Raw genomic sequence first — 16,760 nt, forward strand, 5'->3', positions numbered from 1 at the left:
CGCTTATCGGCGGGGGGAGGGCTGCGTGCGCGTTTACCCTCTCACATTTTTCAGCCTGGGCCAACATCTTTCGACATTTTTGCGTCTTGGCCGACCTTTTTCGCGTATTTTTTCCCACGACCGGCGGGCGGCGCTCGGGTGGAGGCTCTTACCGGTGGGCGTGCGCGTTTACCATATCACATTTTTCAACCTGGGTCGACTTTTTTCGTCATTTTTCAGCCTAAGCCGACTTGAATCGCTAATTTTTTCGAGCTACAACAGGTGTGCAGTAGGCTGTTTACATGCAACGGATAACCATACACAAAAGTACAAGTGAAAATATATTTATTAAAGTCATTAGTGTCAGAAATTATGTTATGGCTCTGCATGAATGGGAAAAACTTAGCCAAAAATCTGAAGCAGAAGAAACACAATACACGTAACAAAGAATATGCTTATTACAGGTACGATGCAATAGCATTGAATATAGGTATCACAGATCAAACACAATATTTTTTATTAACTGTAATCATACACACAGGTTTTCAATGAATCAGAAGTGATAACACATTTAATCAAAGAAGATATCCTTAATCAATATGATTACAACGAAAATTACAAGTTTTATTATAAAAAGTCTGAAATGTGAGAACCTGATAGATGTAAGTAATTTCGAGCACAACATTCCATTAATAATATTAATATTAACATTAATAATATTTCATTATGACACATTTAATCAAAGAAGATATTTTAATCAATATGATTCCAATCAAAATTAAAAGTTTTATTATAAAGTATTATTATACGTGACCACCATAGTGGAGCTTTAATTACAAGTGCCGATAGTTAATTGTTGACAGCAGAGAACCTGGAAGACCACGGGACAGGAACACAAGAGGAAATAAAATCTATAACACTACATTTAACCAAAAAAACAACAGAGGAGAAGAATAATCTATCATTTTAAATATCATAAAATCATCCTCGTGACTTAATCTAGTCGAACCCAATACAATTTTCATTCTAAGAGACACTACAAACCTTACTTTGTTTTATGAATCCAACACGGAAAATATATTAAAAAATGAACTTCACTGCATAGCACGCTCCTAGCCAACAACCAGCTCTAATAATATCTGCCCTGATTCGTTGAAGACGGGAGGCGTACACCTGTTTTGTGACAGTTATGAACATTTTCGAGCTCAATAGGGAATCTAAGTTGATTATTCCAACATTACACAATTAACCAATCCCTTATTGAGTGAACAGCATAGGCGTAAGGAAATAACAAGATACCAAAAGATCAACAGCTAATAGAGAACCAAAACCCATCACGTAAACAAGAGGTACACAAAGGATTAATACTTGAAAAACAACCTATCAAAAACGAGAAACATGCACGCACTTAACACTGAATAGCAGAGAAACACTCTAAACGGCGCATCTGCCAGCGTGTAAACAAAACACACATGCAGGAAAATAATTGAAAAATAATCTATTTTCACGTATTATTATACGTGACCACCATAGTGGAGCATTAATTACAAGTGCCGATAGTTAATTGTGGAACCTGGAAGACCACAGGACACGAACACAAAGGAAATAAAATCTATAACACTACATTTAACAAAAAAACAGAGGAGGAGAATAATCTATCATTTTAAATATCATAAAATCATCCTCGTGACTTAATCTAGTTGAACCCAATACAATTTTCATTCTAAGAGACACTGCAAACCTTAACCTTAACCTTAACCTAAACCTTAAACATGCACGGATGAATAGCTGAAAAACACTTTGATGCACATGATGAATTTAATACAGCACAGAGCTGACGCTGAATAGCAGAGAAACTCTAAACGGCGCATCTGCCAATGTGTAAACAGACAAGAAAATATTATTGAAATAAGATCAACAGCTAATAGAGAGCCAAAATCCAACACGTAAACAAGATGTACACAAAGGATAAATAGTTGAAGAACAATCTATCAAAACGAGAAACATGCACTGATTTGTTGAAGACGGGTGCCGATAGATGTATGGAGTACCATGGAACACGAACGACACGAACACAAGAGGAAATAAAATCTATATCACTACAAAGAAGATATTCTTAATCAATACGATTAAAATCAAATTACAAGTTATATTATAAAAAGTCTAATATTCCTATATGTGAGAACCATCATTGCAGTAGCGTTAATATCTGTCATAACATTTCGAGCGCAATTCCAACATTACTCAACTTTTAATTTCTTATTAAGTGAACAGCATAGACGTAAAGAAATAACGAGAAACAACACAATCAACAGCAACAATTAATAGAGAGCCAAAACACGCGCACCATCCAACACATAGAGAAATAATAGCTAATCAATCTATCAAAAGGAGAAATATTGCAATATAGCACAGACTTAACGCTGAAGAACAGAAGAGCACGCGGCGACATGTAAACAACAGAGGAAAATGATCTATCATTGAACCCTTATAAAATCGAACAATGTTCATTCTAACAAACACTACGAACCTTGATGGAGGTATCCAAGACGTAGGAAATATGCACTGTTTTCACTCTTTTCTTCAAAGCCAGGAGACTTTGTCTCTATCTATATGACCATAGCACTGCGCATGCTTTATCACTCAAAGGGTTAGGGGCTATATTACTTCGTCCAGCAAACGGGGCGCTCTAGAGCTCAGATAAGAGAGTTCAAAGGCGATATATTTTATTGTACAGCGCAAATAGATGTCGATATCACTCGCGGGGGTCACTATCTTTTCGCATCCTTTCCCTGAAACGGAAATCTTTCGTCAAAGTGGTTGACAAGTCGACTAAGTTTGTAGAAATGCGATATTGTTATTGAACATGTAGAGAAAGTCCAAAATATTAATTGGTAGCAACGATACTCAATCAAAAACGAGAAACAAATTTAATTACATCAATTTTTGTAATGTCTTGCAACAGAAATTTCTAATGAACCACACAGAAATATCAAATGTGAAATGCAACTCAGAGTTATGAGGCATTCCCATCTTAGAGGAACTTAGTTATGTCAATCGAGTGAACAATTGAAACAAATACAAGACAATAATTATTTCGAGCAGTAAGTTCACAACTCATAGAATATCAGTCGAGTGAATACTTGAAACAAAATCAAAACAATAATTCTCACGACAGGTGGTGATCATGGCATTCTAAACCAGATAATAAAATTTTAATCAACAAAATAAACATAGATATGCTTTTAATTAAGTGTAGACGTGCACTTGAAAACATGAGACAATTGCTGTACATTGAAAAGATGGACAGATTTTGTACTCGATACCATAAGTCATGGGAAGATGTGATCAAAAACTGCTTCAAAAAGGAGGAGCCGCTAAACCATTTCATTACCGCTGCATTTCAATACGTCCTAGACATGGTCGTATTCGGAGATATGGTACAAACTACAGAACGGAAGGTGCAAGAATTTATATGCCGAATCTACAATACTTATAAAAATATCTGGACATCAACGTCGGTAGGGCCACTGGGATTGATGGCGCAGTTTTTGAGGTTTGCCAACGAAGAATTCAAATACACTAGACCAGATGTAACTGTAATCATTGCAATGGGCATTGCGTTCATCAAGAAAGCAGTCGGATCAAATTATCATATACAAGCGGTCTATATCGCACGATTCATTACGGATTTGTTGAAATTACACATATCTCACACATATTATCACGTGATATGTTCCACTACCACGGCAACGCAATTATTTTCTACTACCAGTCTCTGCAACGATGTCGAATCAACAGAAGTTCAATATTGTCGTGCAAGGTCTGATGTATCATCACCTGTTGAAACTCAACAAACATATCAATTGCGGTGGACCGCCGGACGATTTTCATCTAATACTCTCTTGTACGCCATTCAAGAATCTTCATACAAAGAAAGGAAACATCAATAAGAGACTGTGCAAGTTCATCGCGATAAAGTGCAAGTTGTTGAAGCAATACAAACACGGCGACAACATAGCGCCTGCGTTAATCAACGCTGGATTCAAGCGCCCAATAATCAGAATAAACTATTTAATGTCTTCGGGATTCATCAATGAAGACAACAAACGAAAGCTTCAGAGTTTGAAATAGAACTGTAGTTTATCGAAATAAACAAGTGTATAACTGAAACAATAAATGTAATCTTTGTCAGCATTATAATGAATTCTACGCATCACAATGAAAAACACCTTGCATTTAGCATGGCTAGACTGAGAACAGTGATCGCTAAGGAAACGAATATTCCACAATTTTTGTAAGAATTCTCATATGGAATGAGACCTGACCACCAAAGAATTCGCATTATGTTATAGTGTGTACAGAAAATATCAATCCATTCGAATAACTTCTGTGACATCATGGAAGAGTGCTCGTCAAAGTGAGCGACCTAAAGCTTGCGTATTGTGAAATTACACATTCTACAACACTGATCATAAATTGCAATACCTGTTCAAATTGTAATTAAACTCTGACTGATGTGTGGTAGCCACCACTTCTCCTGAATGTGAATCGATAAATTTTAGCAATTAATCCACAATCAAATATCTTGTATAGTATGTGTGAGTATATGCACAACTTTTTAATCTATATCTTTAGAAAAATGCAAGAAATAGCGTGCAGTTTTGACTTTGAAAATTTAAAGAATCTTTAGTGTGGAATTTGCGTTTTACAACGTTATGAGCTAAAGACTTATAAAATTAAAGTACGGCCTTTCCATTTGTAGTGCCCAGATGCTATGGCACTAAAATAATGTGATAGTTTTTCTGTATGGTTACGGGAAACCTCGAGTATATTTTGTGAATTTGATCTACGTTTATGTGTGACCTGCGCTGACCTGGTTATTATAATTAATATAACATATCTTCCATTGTGTTTATGCATAACGCTCATCTTCATTGTATATTTGTTAAGCACTTCTGATGGCGGTTGTGTGATCCGCTTCTCCCAAAATCTGATTGCCACTTGGAAATTATTTCATATACGTTTGTGTGTTGTGTGTTACGAAGACTATGTGATTAGAAATGTAGATTTGGCATGCACGTCATGCTCGTAAAATCTTTCGTATGCATTGTGGCATCTGATAATAGATTCGCTTTTCGCGAAGGCTTCGTATTATCTCCCAGGCACTGAACCCGAATGTGATTGTAAAAGTCGATGACACTGTGTCGCGAACGCTTTGACTTATCTCGCCGCAATCAGTTATCTTGTCTTATTTCCCGTTTTGCCCTATCTTGGGCGGCTCATTTTTCCTATCCAGTCATACATACGGACAACTGTGTTGACAAAAATATTTATTTATTTGTTCCGCACTCCAATCGGTTTGCTTGTCAAAGACGCCTTTTCTTCTTCTTTTACTATGTCTGGGCTAGTGCAACTGATTGAGAAATATACAAGCACTGTGGAATTTAATTCATGAAATATGATAAGTTTTCACAAGAGATTAGTGATCCTTTTTGTAATCATAGACTGATGTATCATGTCTCTAAATACCAATGACCGATCCTTCTCCGGCAATTTTATCCATCGGGTGTTGGATTTGTACAGAGTGTAGTCGAGTAAAACCTATTTGGTGGTCAGGTCTCATCCCATATGAGCATTCTTACACAAATTGTGGAATATTCGTTTCCTTAGCGATCACCGTTCTCAGTCTGGCCATGCTAAATGCAAGGTGTTTTTCATTGTGGTGCGTAGAATTCATTATAATGCTGACAAATATTACATTTATTGTTTCAGTTATACACTTGTTTATTTCGATAAACTACAGTTCTATTTCAAACTCTGAAGCTTTCGTTTGTTGTCTTCATTGATGAATTCCGAAGACATTAAATAGTTTATTCTGATTATTGGGCGCTTGAATCCAGCGTTGATTAACGCAGGCGCTATGTTGTCGCCGTGTTTGTATTGCTTCAACAACTTGCACTTTGTCGCGATGAACTTGCACAGTCTCTTATTGATGTTTCCTCTCTTTATATGAAGATTGTTGAGTGGCGTACAGAAGAGTATTAGATGAAAGTCGTCCGGTAGTCCACCGCAATTGATATGTTTGTTGAGTTTCAACAGGTGATAATACATCAGACCTTGCACGACAATATTGAACTTCTGTTGATTGGACATCGTTGCAGAGACTAGTAGAAGAAAATAATTGCATTGCCGTGGTAGTGGAACATATCACGTGATAAGGTTTTATGTGCTTTCCAACTCAGATATGTGTAATTTCAACAAATCTGTAATGAATCGTGCGATATAGACCGCTTGTATATGATAATTTGATCCGACTGTTTTCTTGATGAACGCAATGCCCATTGCAATGACTACAATTACATCTGGCCTAGTGTTTTCAATTCTTCGTTGGCAAACCTCAAAAACTGCACCATCAATCCCAGTGGCCCTTCCGAAGTTGATGTGCAGATATTTTTATTAGTATTGTAGATTCGGCATATAAATTCTTGCACCTTCAGTTCTGTAGTTTGTACCATGTCTCCGAATACGACCATGTCCAGGACGTATTGAAATGCAGCAATAATGAAATGGCTTCGCGGCTCCTCCTTTTTGAAGCAGTTTTTGATCACATCTTCCCATGACTTATGGTATCGAGTACAAAATCTGTCCATCTTTTCAATGTAGAGCAATTGTCTCATGTTTTCAAGTGCACGTCTACACTTAATTAAAAGCATATCTATGTTTATTTTATTGATTAAAATTTTATTATCTGGTTCAGAATGCCATAATCACCACCTGTCGTGAAAATTATTGTTTTGATTTTGTTTCAAGTATTCACTCGACTGATATTCTATGAGTTGTGAACTTACTGCTCGAAATAATTATTGTCTTGTATTTGTTTCAACTGTTCACTCGATTGACATAAGTAAGTTGCTCTAAGATGGGAATGCCTCATAACTCTGAGTTGCATTTCACATTTGATATTTCTGTGTGGTTCATTAGAAATTTCTGTTGCAAGACATTACAAAAATTGATGTAATTAAATTTGTTTCTCGTTTTTGATTGAGTATCGTTACTACCAATTAATAATTTGGACTTTCTCTACATGTTCAATAACAATATCACATTTCTACAAACTTAGTCGACTTGTCAACCACTTTGACGAAAGATTTCCGTTTCAGGGAAAGGATGCGAAAAGATAGTGACCCCCGCGAGCGATATCGACATCTATTTGCGCTGCACAATAAAATATATCGCCTTTAAACTCTCTTATCTGACCTCTAGAGCGCCCCGTTTGCTGGACGAAGTAATATAGCCCCTAACCCTTTGAGTGATAAAGCATGCGGTCACATAGATAGAGCCATAAAGTATCCTGGCTTTGAGGAAAAGAGTGAAAACAGTGCATATTTCCTACGTCTTGGATACCTCCATCCAGGTTCGTAGTGTTTGTTAGAATGAACATTGTTCGATTTTCTGATGCTTCAATGATCGATTATTGTCCTCTGTTGTTGTTTACGTGTCCCCGCGTGTTCCTCTGTTCTTCAGCGTTAACTCTGTGCTATATTGTAATATTTCTCCTTTCGATAGATTGATTAGTAATTATTTCTCTATGTGTTGGATGGTGCGCGTGCTTTGTCTCTCTATTAATTGTTGCTGTTGATTGTGTTGTTCCTCGTTATTTCTTTACGTCTATGCTGTTCACTTAATAAGAAATTAAAAGTTGAGTAATGTTGGAATTGCGCTCGAAATGTTATGACAGATATTAACGCTACTGCAATGATGGTTCTCACGTATAGGAATATTAGACTTTTTATAATATAACTTGTAATTTGATTTTAATCGTATTGATTAAGAATATCTTCTTTGTAGTGATATAGATTTTATTTCCTCTTGTGTTCGTGTCGTTCGTGTTCCATGGTACTCCATACATCTATCGGCACCCGTCTTCAACAAATCAGTGCATGTTTCTCGTTTTGATAGATTGTTCTTCAACTATTTATCCTTTGTGTACATCTTGTTTACGTGTTGGATTTTGGCTCTCTACTAGCTGTTGATCTTGTTTCAATAATATTTTCTTGTCTGTTTACACATTGGCAGATGCGCCGTTTAGAGTGTTTCTCTGCTATTCAGCGTCAGCTCTGTGCTGTATTAAATTCATCATGTGCATCAAAGTGTTTTTCAGCTATTCATCCGTGCATGTTTAAGGTTTAGGTTAAGGTTAAGGTTAAGGTTTGCAGTGTCTCTTAGAATGAAAATTGTATTGGGTTCAACTAGATTAAGTCACGAGGATGATTTTATGATATTTAAATTGATAGATTATTCTCCTCCTCTGTTTTTTTGTTAAATGTAGTGTTATAGATTTTATTTCCTTTGTGTTCGTGTCCCGTGGTCTTCCAGGTTCCACAATTAACTATCAGCACTTGTAATTAAAGCTCCACTATGGCGGTCACGTATAATAATACTTTATAATAAAACTTTTAATTTTGATTGGAATCATATTGATGAAAAATATCTTGTTTGATTAAATGTGTCATAATGGAATATTAGCTGTTGTGCTCGAAATTACTTACATCTATCAGGTTCTCACATCTCATGCTTTTTGTAATAAAACTTGTAATTTTGATTCTAATCGTATTGATTAAGAATACCTTCTTTGATTAAATGTGTTATCACTTCTGATTCATTGAAAACTTGTGTGTATGATTACAGTTAAATAAAAATATTGTGTTTGATCTGTGATACCTATATTCAATGCTATTGCATCATACCTGTAATAAGTATATTCTTTGTTACGTGTATTGTGTTTCTTCTGCTTCAGATTTTTGGCTAAGTTTTTCCCGTTCATGCAGAGCCATAACATAATTTCTGACACTAATGACTTTAATAAATATTATTTCACTTGTACTTCCCAGACAGAACACCATCTCCTACGGACGTCCGTAATAGATCACAATGTCCATATCCGAAAAATGACCTCCGTTGGACTCTCCTCGGATATTTATGGAAGGGTGTCCGTAGCCGTATATCCACAGTGTATCGGTATCGTCATCACCATGACGGTACAGCCCAGCGCGAGCTGAATAAACACTTTGTCTTCGTCTGGTACATGATACATGGTGTCAGAAGTGTCCTTCGTCCCACGTTTCGAACGCCGATATTATGGAAGGCCTGCGAGCTCCAGCAGGACTGAGTTTCGCAGGTAACGTCGCAGAGAACTGGCGTCGCTTCAAGCAAAGGCTCCAAGTGTTTATGACTGCCACCGAGCTTCCACAACAGCCGGGGGCAGCAAAATCATCGGGACGCTCTGACGCTCAAAAAGGTAGCGTTGCTTCTTCACGTAGCGGGAGAAGAGGCACAAGAAGTGTATCAAACTTTTGACCTTCCGGAAGGCACATCATTTAACGAGGCGCTCCGGAAGTTCGAGGATTATTGCATACCTAAGAAGAATGAGACCTACGAAAGGTATAAGTTCAGGATACGAATTCAGGAGGAGGGTGAGACTTTGGAAGCTTTCTATCGCGATTTACGCATTCAAGCAAAGTCATGTGCATTTGCTACGTTGGAAGATTCAATGATCCGAGATCAAATTGTTTATGGAATTACAAACAAGAAACTGCGCCAACGGCTCCTCAGAGAGACTGACTTAAGCATGGATAAGGCAGTTACTATGTGCCGAGCGAGTGAAATAGAGACACTTCGCAGCCTCACGTTCGAAGAAAAAGAGAAGGGGGTTGACAAGGTAAATGCAACGCGGAACTGGACCCGAGAACAACACAGTGACCGGGGTGCGGATCGTCGGTGCGGGAACTGCAACTTCGTTCATCGTCATGGCACCTGCCCTGCTTTTGGAAAGATTTGTCGACGTTGCCAGAAGTACAACCACTTTGCTTCCTGCTGCCGAGCAGCAGTGAATGACATAAGTGCCGCACCTGTTGAGGACAGCATAGAGGAGTTTTCCGTCCTCGAGATCGGCAGCTGCACATCGCAAGGGCCAAACTGGATCATCTCAGCACATGTATCCGGACATCCTATTTCCTTTAAGGTTGACACCGGAGCACAGGCTAATTTGCTGCCGAGATCCTGGGTGCAGCGAAATGTGCCCAGGGCCGAAGTTCGGCATACCAGCGCGAGACTACGAAGTTACAGCGGAGGAGTAATCGCACACTGTGGGGTCACTACGCTGCAGATGGCATATAATGGGAATACGGATCCCGTGCAGTTCTTTGTTGTAAAAAAAGCGCGGACACCAATCCTCGACCTCTCAGCATGTGAACAATTCAAACTCATCAGCCGAGTTGGCGCTGTGCTTCACATGACTGACGAAGGAAGAAAGATGTTGAACGACTTCCCCCGTGTTTTCCGGGGCCTAGGATGCGTCAACCGAACGTACAAAATGGAGCTTAAAGAAGGGACGGTTCCTGTGGTACAGCCAGCTCGTCGAATACCGCATGCTCTTCGACGACCGGTAGAACAGGAGCTTCACCGCCTGGTTGACGCAGGAATCCTAAGGAAGGCCGACGGCCCAACTGACTGGGTTAGTCCAATGGTCATAGCACGAAAGAAGAACGGACAGCTGCGACTTTGCCTGGACCCGAGGCGCATAAATGAGCACTTAAAACGGGAACACTATCAGTTACCAAAACGAGAGGACATCCAAGCGGAACTTGCCGATGCGCGGGTTTTTTCCACCTTAGACGCCAATTCGGGATATCACCAGATTCCCTCGACGAAGAAACCGCCAAGATTTGTACTATGGGCACGGCGTTTGGACGATATCACTACCTCAGGCTCCCGTTTTGTATATCATCAGCCCCCGAAGTTTTTCATGGCCAACATATTTGAAGGACTACTCGGTGTTAGAGTCTACATCGACGACATTCTAGTCTGGGGTAAGACGCAGCAGGAACACAACGAACGCTTACGCGCGGTACTGATTCGGGCACAGGAGCAGCACCTGACACTTAATCTGGAAAAATGCAATTTTTCCAGAACGGAAGTAGAATTTCTGGGTGACGTCATCTCCAGCGAGGGGATAAGACCCAGTCCGCAGCTCATCAGCAGTGTACAAGAGTTTTCGCACCCAACTGACAAGAAACAACTACATCGATTTCTAGGACTGATAAACTACTTTGGAAAGTACATACCAGACCTAGCTACAAAAACAGAACAACTGAGAGCCCTGCTCCGGGAAGACAGCATTTTCGAATGGAGCCCAGCGACTCAGAAAGAATGGTCGCATCTTAAGCAAGCACTCACAACGGCCCCTCTCCTAGCTCTGTTTGACCTGCACAAGCCCACTAAGGTGGCCACCGATGCATCGAGGGTAGGCCTGGGAGCACCACCCTTTCAGAAACATCAACAGGGATGGCGTCCAGTGGCTTATGCTTCTCGGGTACTGTCTGAATCAGAAACCCGCTATTCCCAGATAGAAAAGGAAGCACTTGGAATTGTATTCGGCATGGAAAAGTTCCACGACTTCGTCTACGGCAGACAGATACTGGTGGAGACGGACCATAGACCACTGTTAGCAATTTCGAAGAAGGCCATCGGCGATATGCCACCGAGACTCCAGCGTTTTTTCTTGCGCTTGATGAGGTACGATTTTCAGTTGCTTTACGTCCCGGGAAAAAACTTGATCGTCCCCGACGTGCTATCACGGGCCCATGGAAATAACTCAGAGTCCGCCCATGTAGCCTGCAATGACGTCGAAGTCCATGCTATCGAGACTCGCAAGAGCCTTGTTAGTGAAGCAACAGCAGCACGAATAGCCCTTGAAACTGCGAAGGACTCCACACTGCGTAACATTACGGAGCAACTGGAAAACCACCAACCCATCATGGGAGAGTTCAATACAGTGCAGTCTGAACTGACCGTGGTTGATGGACTTCTGTTCAAAGGCACGAAGGTTGTAGTACCGACAAGCATGAGATCAGAGATGCTTCAGCGAATTCATGATGGACACCTCGGTATTAATAAATGCTTGATAAGGGCTCGCCAGCTGGTATTTTGGCCCGGTCTCAGCGGAGACATAAAGTCACTGATCAAACGATGTGCCACCTGCCAGGAGTTCTCTTACCAGCAAGCCCAGGAGCCATTAGTAATGAGACAAGTACCCTCCCGTCCATGGCAACGAATTGGAGTCGACTTGTGCCAGTACGCCAGAAAGTATTTTCTAGTTGCCTACGATGCGTACTCGAACTTCCCGGAAGTTGAACAGCTAGACAACACGAATGCACACACCGTGGTGGAAAAACTAGGAAGTATATTCGCACCGCACGGGATTCCGTTGGAGGTGTGCACTGATAATGGCCCACAATTCGCATCCCAAGACTTCCGTCAGCTGGCAAAGCTATACGACTTCACGCACACAACATCGAGCCCGTATTTTCAAACTTCAAACGGCTTGGCAGAAAAAGGAGTTCAAGTGGCTAAACGCATTCTACAGAAATCCATGAGAAATGGGGACGACTTTTGGCTCGGCCTACTAGCTTATCGCGTGACGCCACTTGAAGACGGAAGATGCCCGAGCGAATTGTTAATGGGACGTCGGTTGCGGTCCCGCGTACCGGACTTTTCGCAGGACGTACCACCACCAGTGTGGAAAAGGACGCAGCCACACAAGCAATCTCCGGCATTAACGGCTCTACAGGAGGGGGACACAGTCCGCGTACGCGAAGGTAATCACTGGGCCCTCAAGGCGAAGCTGCAGAGCCAAGTTGCCCCGCGGTCTTACAACGTGGTGACACATGATTACCGAGTTCTTCGCCGTAACCGCAGGCACCTACTCAAAACGAACGAGCCATATCTGCCGGACCCAGAGGGCCCGGAATGGGACGACGACTTTGGCGAAGTTCCTGCCATTTAGGACCTCGCCCTCGCATTTAGGACCAGAAAGATAATTCCGAATAAAAACAGCATCCCCCAGATGAAAACTTCGAAGTCTTTGGTTTCCACTCTGCATGAGCTTTTCCTGTTTGTCTTTCATCTCAGTCAGCATGTCGGGATGAAGCCTGTCCAGCACCGTATGAAGTCTTCTGCCCATTAGCATTTCGGCTGGGCTCTTTCCAGTCGTGGAGTGGGGAAGTGTGTGTTGACTCAGAAGAAACCGTGACAGCTTTGTAGTCAAGTCGCCTTTACCCAAGCGCTTGAGGACTTGCTTGGTTTCTTGCACCATTCGTTCCACCTGGCCATTAGAGGACGGATGATAAGGCGCCACCCTGACATGTCGAATTTGATTTCGCTTCATAAATTCTTGGAATTCTTGGGACGTATAAGCTGCACCATTGTCCGAGACGATGGTATCAGGGACACCATGCGTTGCAAATAATGTTCGTAGTTTTTCACACACTGTTACTGAAGACAAAGACGTTAACTGAAAGACCTCCAACCATTTGGAGTGGGCATCCACGACGAGAAGAAAACACCTCCCTTGGAAGGGACCCGCAAAATCGATATGGAGCCGGGCTCACGGGTTCCTGGTAAATTCCCAAGGGTGCAGCCTTGCCCTTAACGGATCTGGCCTTGTTTCCTGGCACTGCAAACAGGTTCGCACCTTTCGTTCAATTTCGTCGTCGATGCCAGGCCACCATACCACGCTTCTCGCCAGTGCCTTCATGCGAACAATACCTGGGTGCACACTGTGCAGTAACCCCAGCACATGGTCCCTGGCTTGTCTTGGGATAACAACACGACTCCCCCACAGGAGGCAACCTCTGTACTCAGACAGCTCATGCTGACGTCGAGCGTATGGCTTGAACTGTTCAGTCACCTTGCCTTGGGGCCAGCCATTCACGGTCCAGTGTTTCACCCGGGACAGAACAGGGTCGTTCCTTGTACACTGCGCAATCTTCCTCGCATCCCAAGGTATCTCAGGTGCCGCTTCCAACATCCGGACCTCGAACAGTGGTTCGTCTGGAACTTCCTTCTGTGCCACAGGCAGCCGACTGAGGGCATCAGCATTTTTTAGTTGACTGGCAGATCTGTACTCCAGTTCATAGTCATACGCACATAGCATCAACGACCACCGTAGCATCCTAGGTGATAGCACTTGCGGAATAGGCTTTGTATGGTGTAGAAGTCCCAGTAGGGGCTTGTGGTCTGTTACAATACGAAAGTGACGTCCATAAACGTATTTATGAAACTTCTTGATCCCGAATCCAATTGCCAAGGCTTCACGGTCGATCTGCGCATAATTCCGTTCGGCGGCTGTCATTGTCCGAGACCCAGACGCTACTGGTAGCTCCCTACCATCGGCTTCGACGTGACTTAATACCACTCCAAGGCCATATGGAGATGCATCACAGGCCATGACTAAAGGCTTCTGGACATCATAGTGCACAAGGATGTCCGATGCTTGGCTTGTTGGAAGGCTGTCGCCTCTCGCCCTGTCCATTTCCACTTGCTCTGCGCGTCAAGTAATCGATACAGTGGCTCCAAGGTATGTGCTGCTCCTTGCAAAAACCTGTTGTAAAAGTTCAGTGCTCCGAGGAAGGCCTGTAGTTCCTTCTTGCATTTTGGTGCAGGTGCTTCATGGATAGCCTTAACTTTGTCATCAGTTGGCTGGATTCCGCCGGCGCTGATCTTGTGTCCCAAAAAATGACTTCCTTTACACCAAACAGGCACTTGTCCTTGTTTAAGCGGACACCATCCTCAAGGATCCTTCGCAGTACAGCTTCAAGCCGGGTGTTGTGTTCTTCCTCATTCTTGCCGCCTACCAGTATGTCGTCAAGGTAAACCTGCACTCCATCGAGGCCTTGCAACAGTTCCTCCATATAACGCTGGAATATAGCAACAGCTACTCCCACTCCGAAGGGTAGACGTGTGACACGGAACAGTCCACGATGCGTAGTAATGGTTAACAGATCGGCAGTCTCCTTATCCACTGTCAGCTGCTGGTACGCTTGACCCAGATCAAGCTTTGAAAACAGCGAACAACAAGAAAGTTTCGAGAACAGTTCTTCTGGAGTGGGCAGTGGATAAGTTTCCCATCGGACAACGGGATTAACAGAACTTTTGTAGTCCCCGCATACCCTTATTGCGCCGTTCTTCTTGACCACTGGCACGATAGGTGTGGCCCACGATGAATGTCTAACCGGCTCAAGGATGCCTTGTTCAACAAGTTTGTCCAAAGCTTCATCCACCTTTGGCAACAATGCAAAGGGCACTGGTCTTGCCTTGTAAAACTTTGGCTGGGCGGTAGGTTCCACTTCTACCCTTACTGGCGGTCCCTTGCTCTTTCCCAATCCTGGTTGGAAGACCTTTGCGTATTTACGCAGCACCGGCGTTGTTGAAGAGCCTAGGTTCTTGACACCGGCATCCAGTCGATGGATCTTCACCTCAATTCCCAGGGCCTTGAACCAATCCCTGCCAAGTAGACTCACACCAGCTCCCTTGACGACCACCACGCGCAGTCGCTCTTGACGACCCTTGTAGCAAGCATTTACAGTTGCGGAACCCAATACCCTCAACTCCTGTTGGCTATACGTACGAAGGCGGAGCTCACAGAGCTGAAGTTTGTGTTTGGACAGACGAAGTCGCCGAAAGGTCCTCTCATTGACCATAAGGCAAACTGCTCCCGAGTCCACCTCCATTTCAAGAGGCTGTCCATTGACTTCTACCGACACGCGGACCGCTGGTTCTTCAGCTGTTATTTGGAAAACGCCGTAAACGTCGGCTCCTCGACCACGACGGTGGCCGTCTGGTCTCCCGCTTGAAGATTTTTGCGTCGTCGGCGAACGTCTCGCCTTAGCTTTCTTCCGGCAAACTTTCACGATGTGGCCCCGTTGTTTGCAGTAATGGCATACTGCGTGTCGAAACGGACAGTCGTCCGGTACGTGAACTCCTCCGCGGCGGAAGCATTTCGTTGATGCACTGGTTGGCTGTCCTGCACTGTCATGTTTCGGCTTCGTTCTGTTAGGCTTAGCACCTCCTGCGACGCCATCCTTCTGAAGACTGTAAACATCGGTCTCACGAAGAGCATATTCTGCTACTATCGCCTTGTCCTGAGCCAAGGTGAAGGTCAAGTTGGACTCAGCTAACAGTCGTCGCTGGAGAGACTCGTCACGAAGTCCACAGACAAGTCTGTCTCTAAGCATGTCGTCAAGCGTTGACCCAAAGGCACAGTGTTCGGACAACCGACGAAGTTCGGCGACATAGTCGGCAACACTTTCCCCAGGCCGCTGGTCACGCTTCCCGAACTGGAACCGAAGGTTTTCCGACGATAACCGAAGGTTTCGGGTTGAAGTGTGTTGCTAATTTAGAGACAATGTCTTTATAATCCGTTTCCGAAGGCAAACACGGGGAACAGAGGGAACGGATAACTGCATACGTCACAGCACCGCACACCGTGCACAGCACAGCTCGCTTCTTGTCGCTTGAAGTGATGTCGTTGGCGGTGAAGTAAAATTCTAACCTTTCCAGGTATGAAGGCCAAGCAGAACCCGTACCGGGAATAAATTCTTCGAAGGCTCCGAATGTTAATGCAGTTGCTTGCTTCCCGCCGCTGGTTGCGTTGCCTTGCGCCATACTTCGTAGCGTAACTGCGTAGTTCGTAGTTCACCTCGTCGCCATGTTGTTGCGTCTTTATTCCTGGTGTGCCACAGGCACTACATGGTACATACATAGAGCTAGCCGCTTGCTAGCTTGGAGCCGAAAAACATCATCACGTAGCGGTCCGGCCTTTTATCACAGTCACCCTAGCGGCGGACATAACAAGTAAGGCCCCCTAACGAGCATAACGTTCAATCACAGTTACATACATAACAGTATCGGTATCGTCATCACCATGACGGTACAGCCCA

General features: G+C 43.0%; 2 protein-coding genes and 1 pseudogene across 2 annotated transcripts; 1 reads left to right on the plus strand and 2 right to left on the minus strand.

Annotated features, from left to right (window-relative positions):
- The first annotated feature begins 9,074 nt into the window (after positions 1-9,074).
- Positions 9,075-12,416, plus strand: LOC135390827 (uncharacterized protein K02A2.6-like). Its single transcript, XM_064620760.1, has 3 exons — positions 9,075-9,160; positions 9,238-12,253; positions 12,372-12,416. Exons 1-3 carry the CDS (start codon positions 9,075-9,077, stop codon positions 12,414-12,416), a joined length of 3,147 nt encoding a protein of 1,048 aa, XP_064476830.1.
- Positions 12,417-12,742: 326 nt separating this feature from the next.
- LOC135390832 (uncharacterized protein K02A2.6-like) lies at positions 12,743-13,934 on the minus strand (annotated as a pseudogene).
- A 501-nt stretch (positions 13,935-14,435) lies between these two features.
- On the minus strand, positions 14,436-16,485 carry LOC135390841 (uncharacterized protein K02A2.6-like). Its single transcript, XM_064620784.1, has 2 exons — positions 16,306-16,485; positions 14,436-16,211 (listed from the first exon to the last, which is right to left on the minus strand). Exons 1-2 carry the CDS (start codon positions 16,483-16,485, stop codon positions 14,436-14,438), a joined length of 1,956 nt encoding a protein of 651 aa, XP_064476854.1.
- Between the last annotated feature and the right edge of the window lie 275 nt (positions 16,486-16,760).

This window comes from Ornithodoros turicata, chromosome 1 (genome assembly GCF_037126465.1).
Source record: "Ornithodoros turicata isolate Travis chromosome 1, ASM3712646v1, whole genome shotgun sequence".
Taxonomy (NCBI): domain Eukaryota; kingdom Metazoa; phylum Arthropoda; class Arachnida; order Ixodida; family Argasidae; genus Ornithodoros; species Ornithodoros turicata.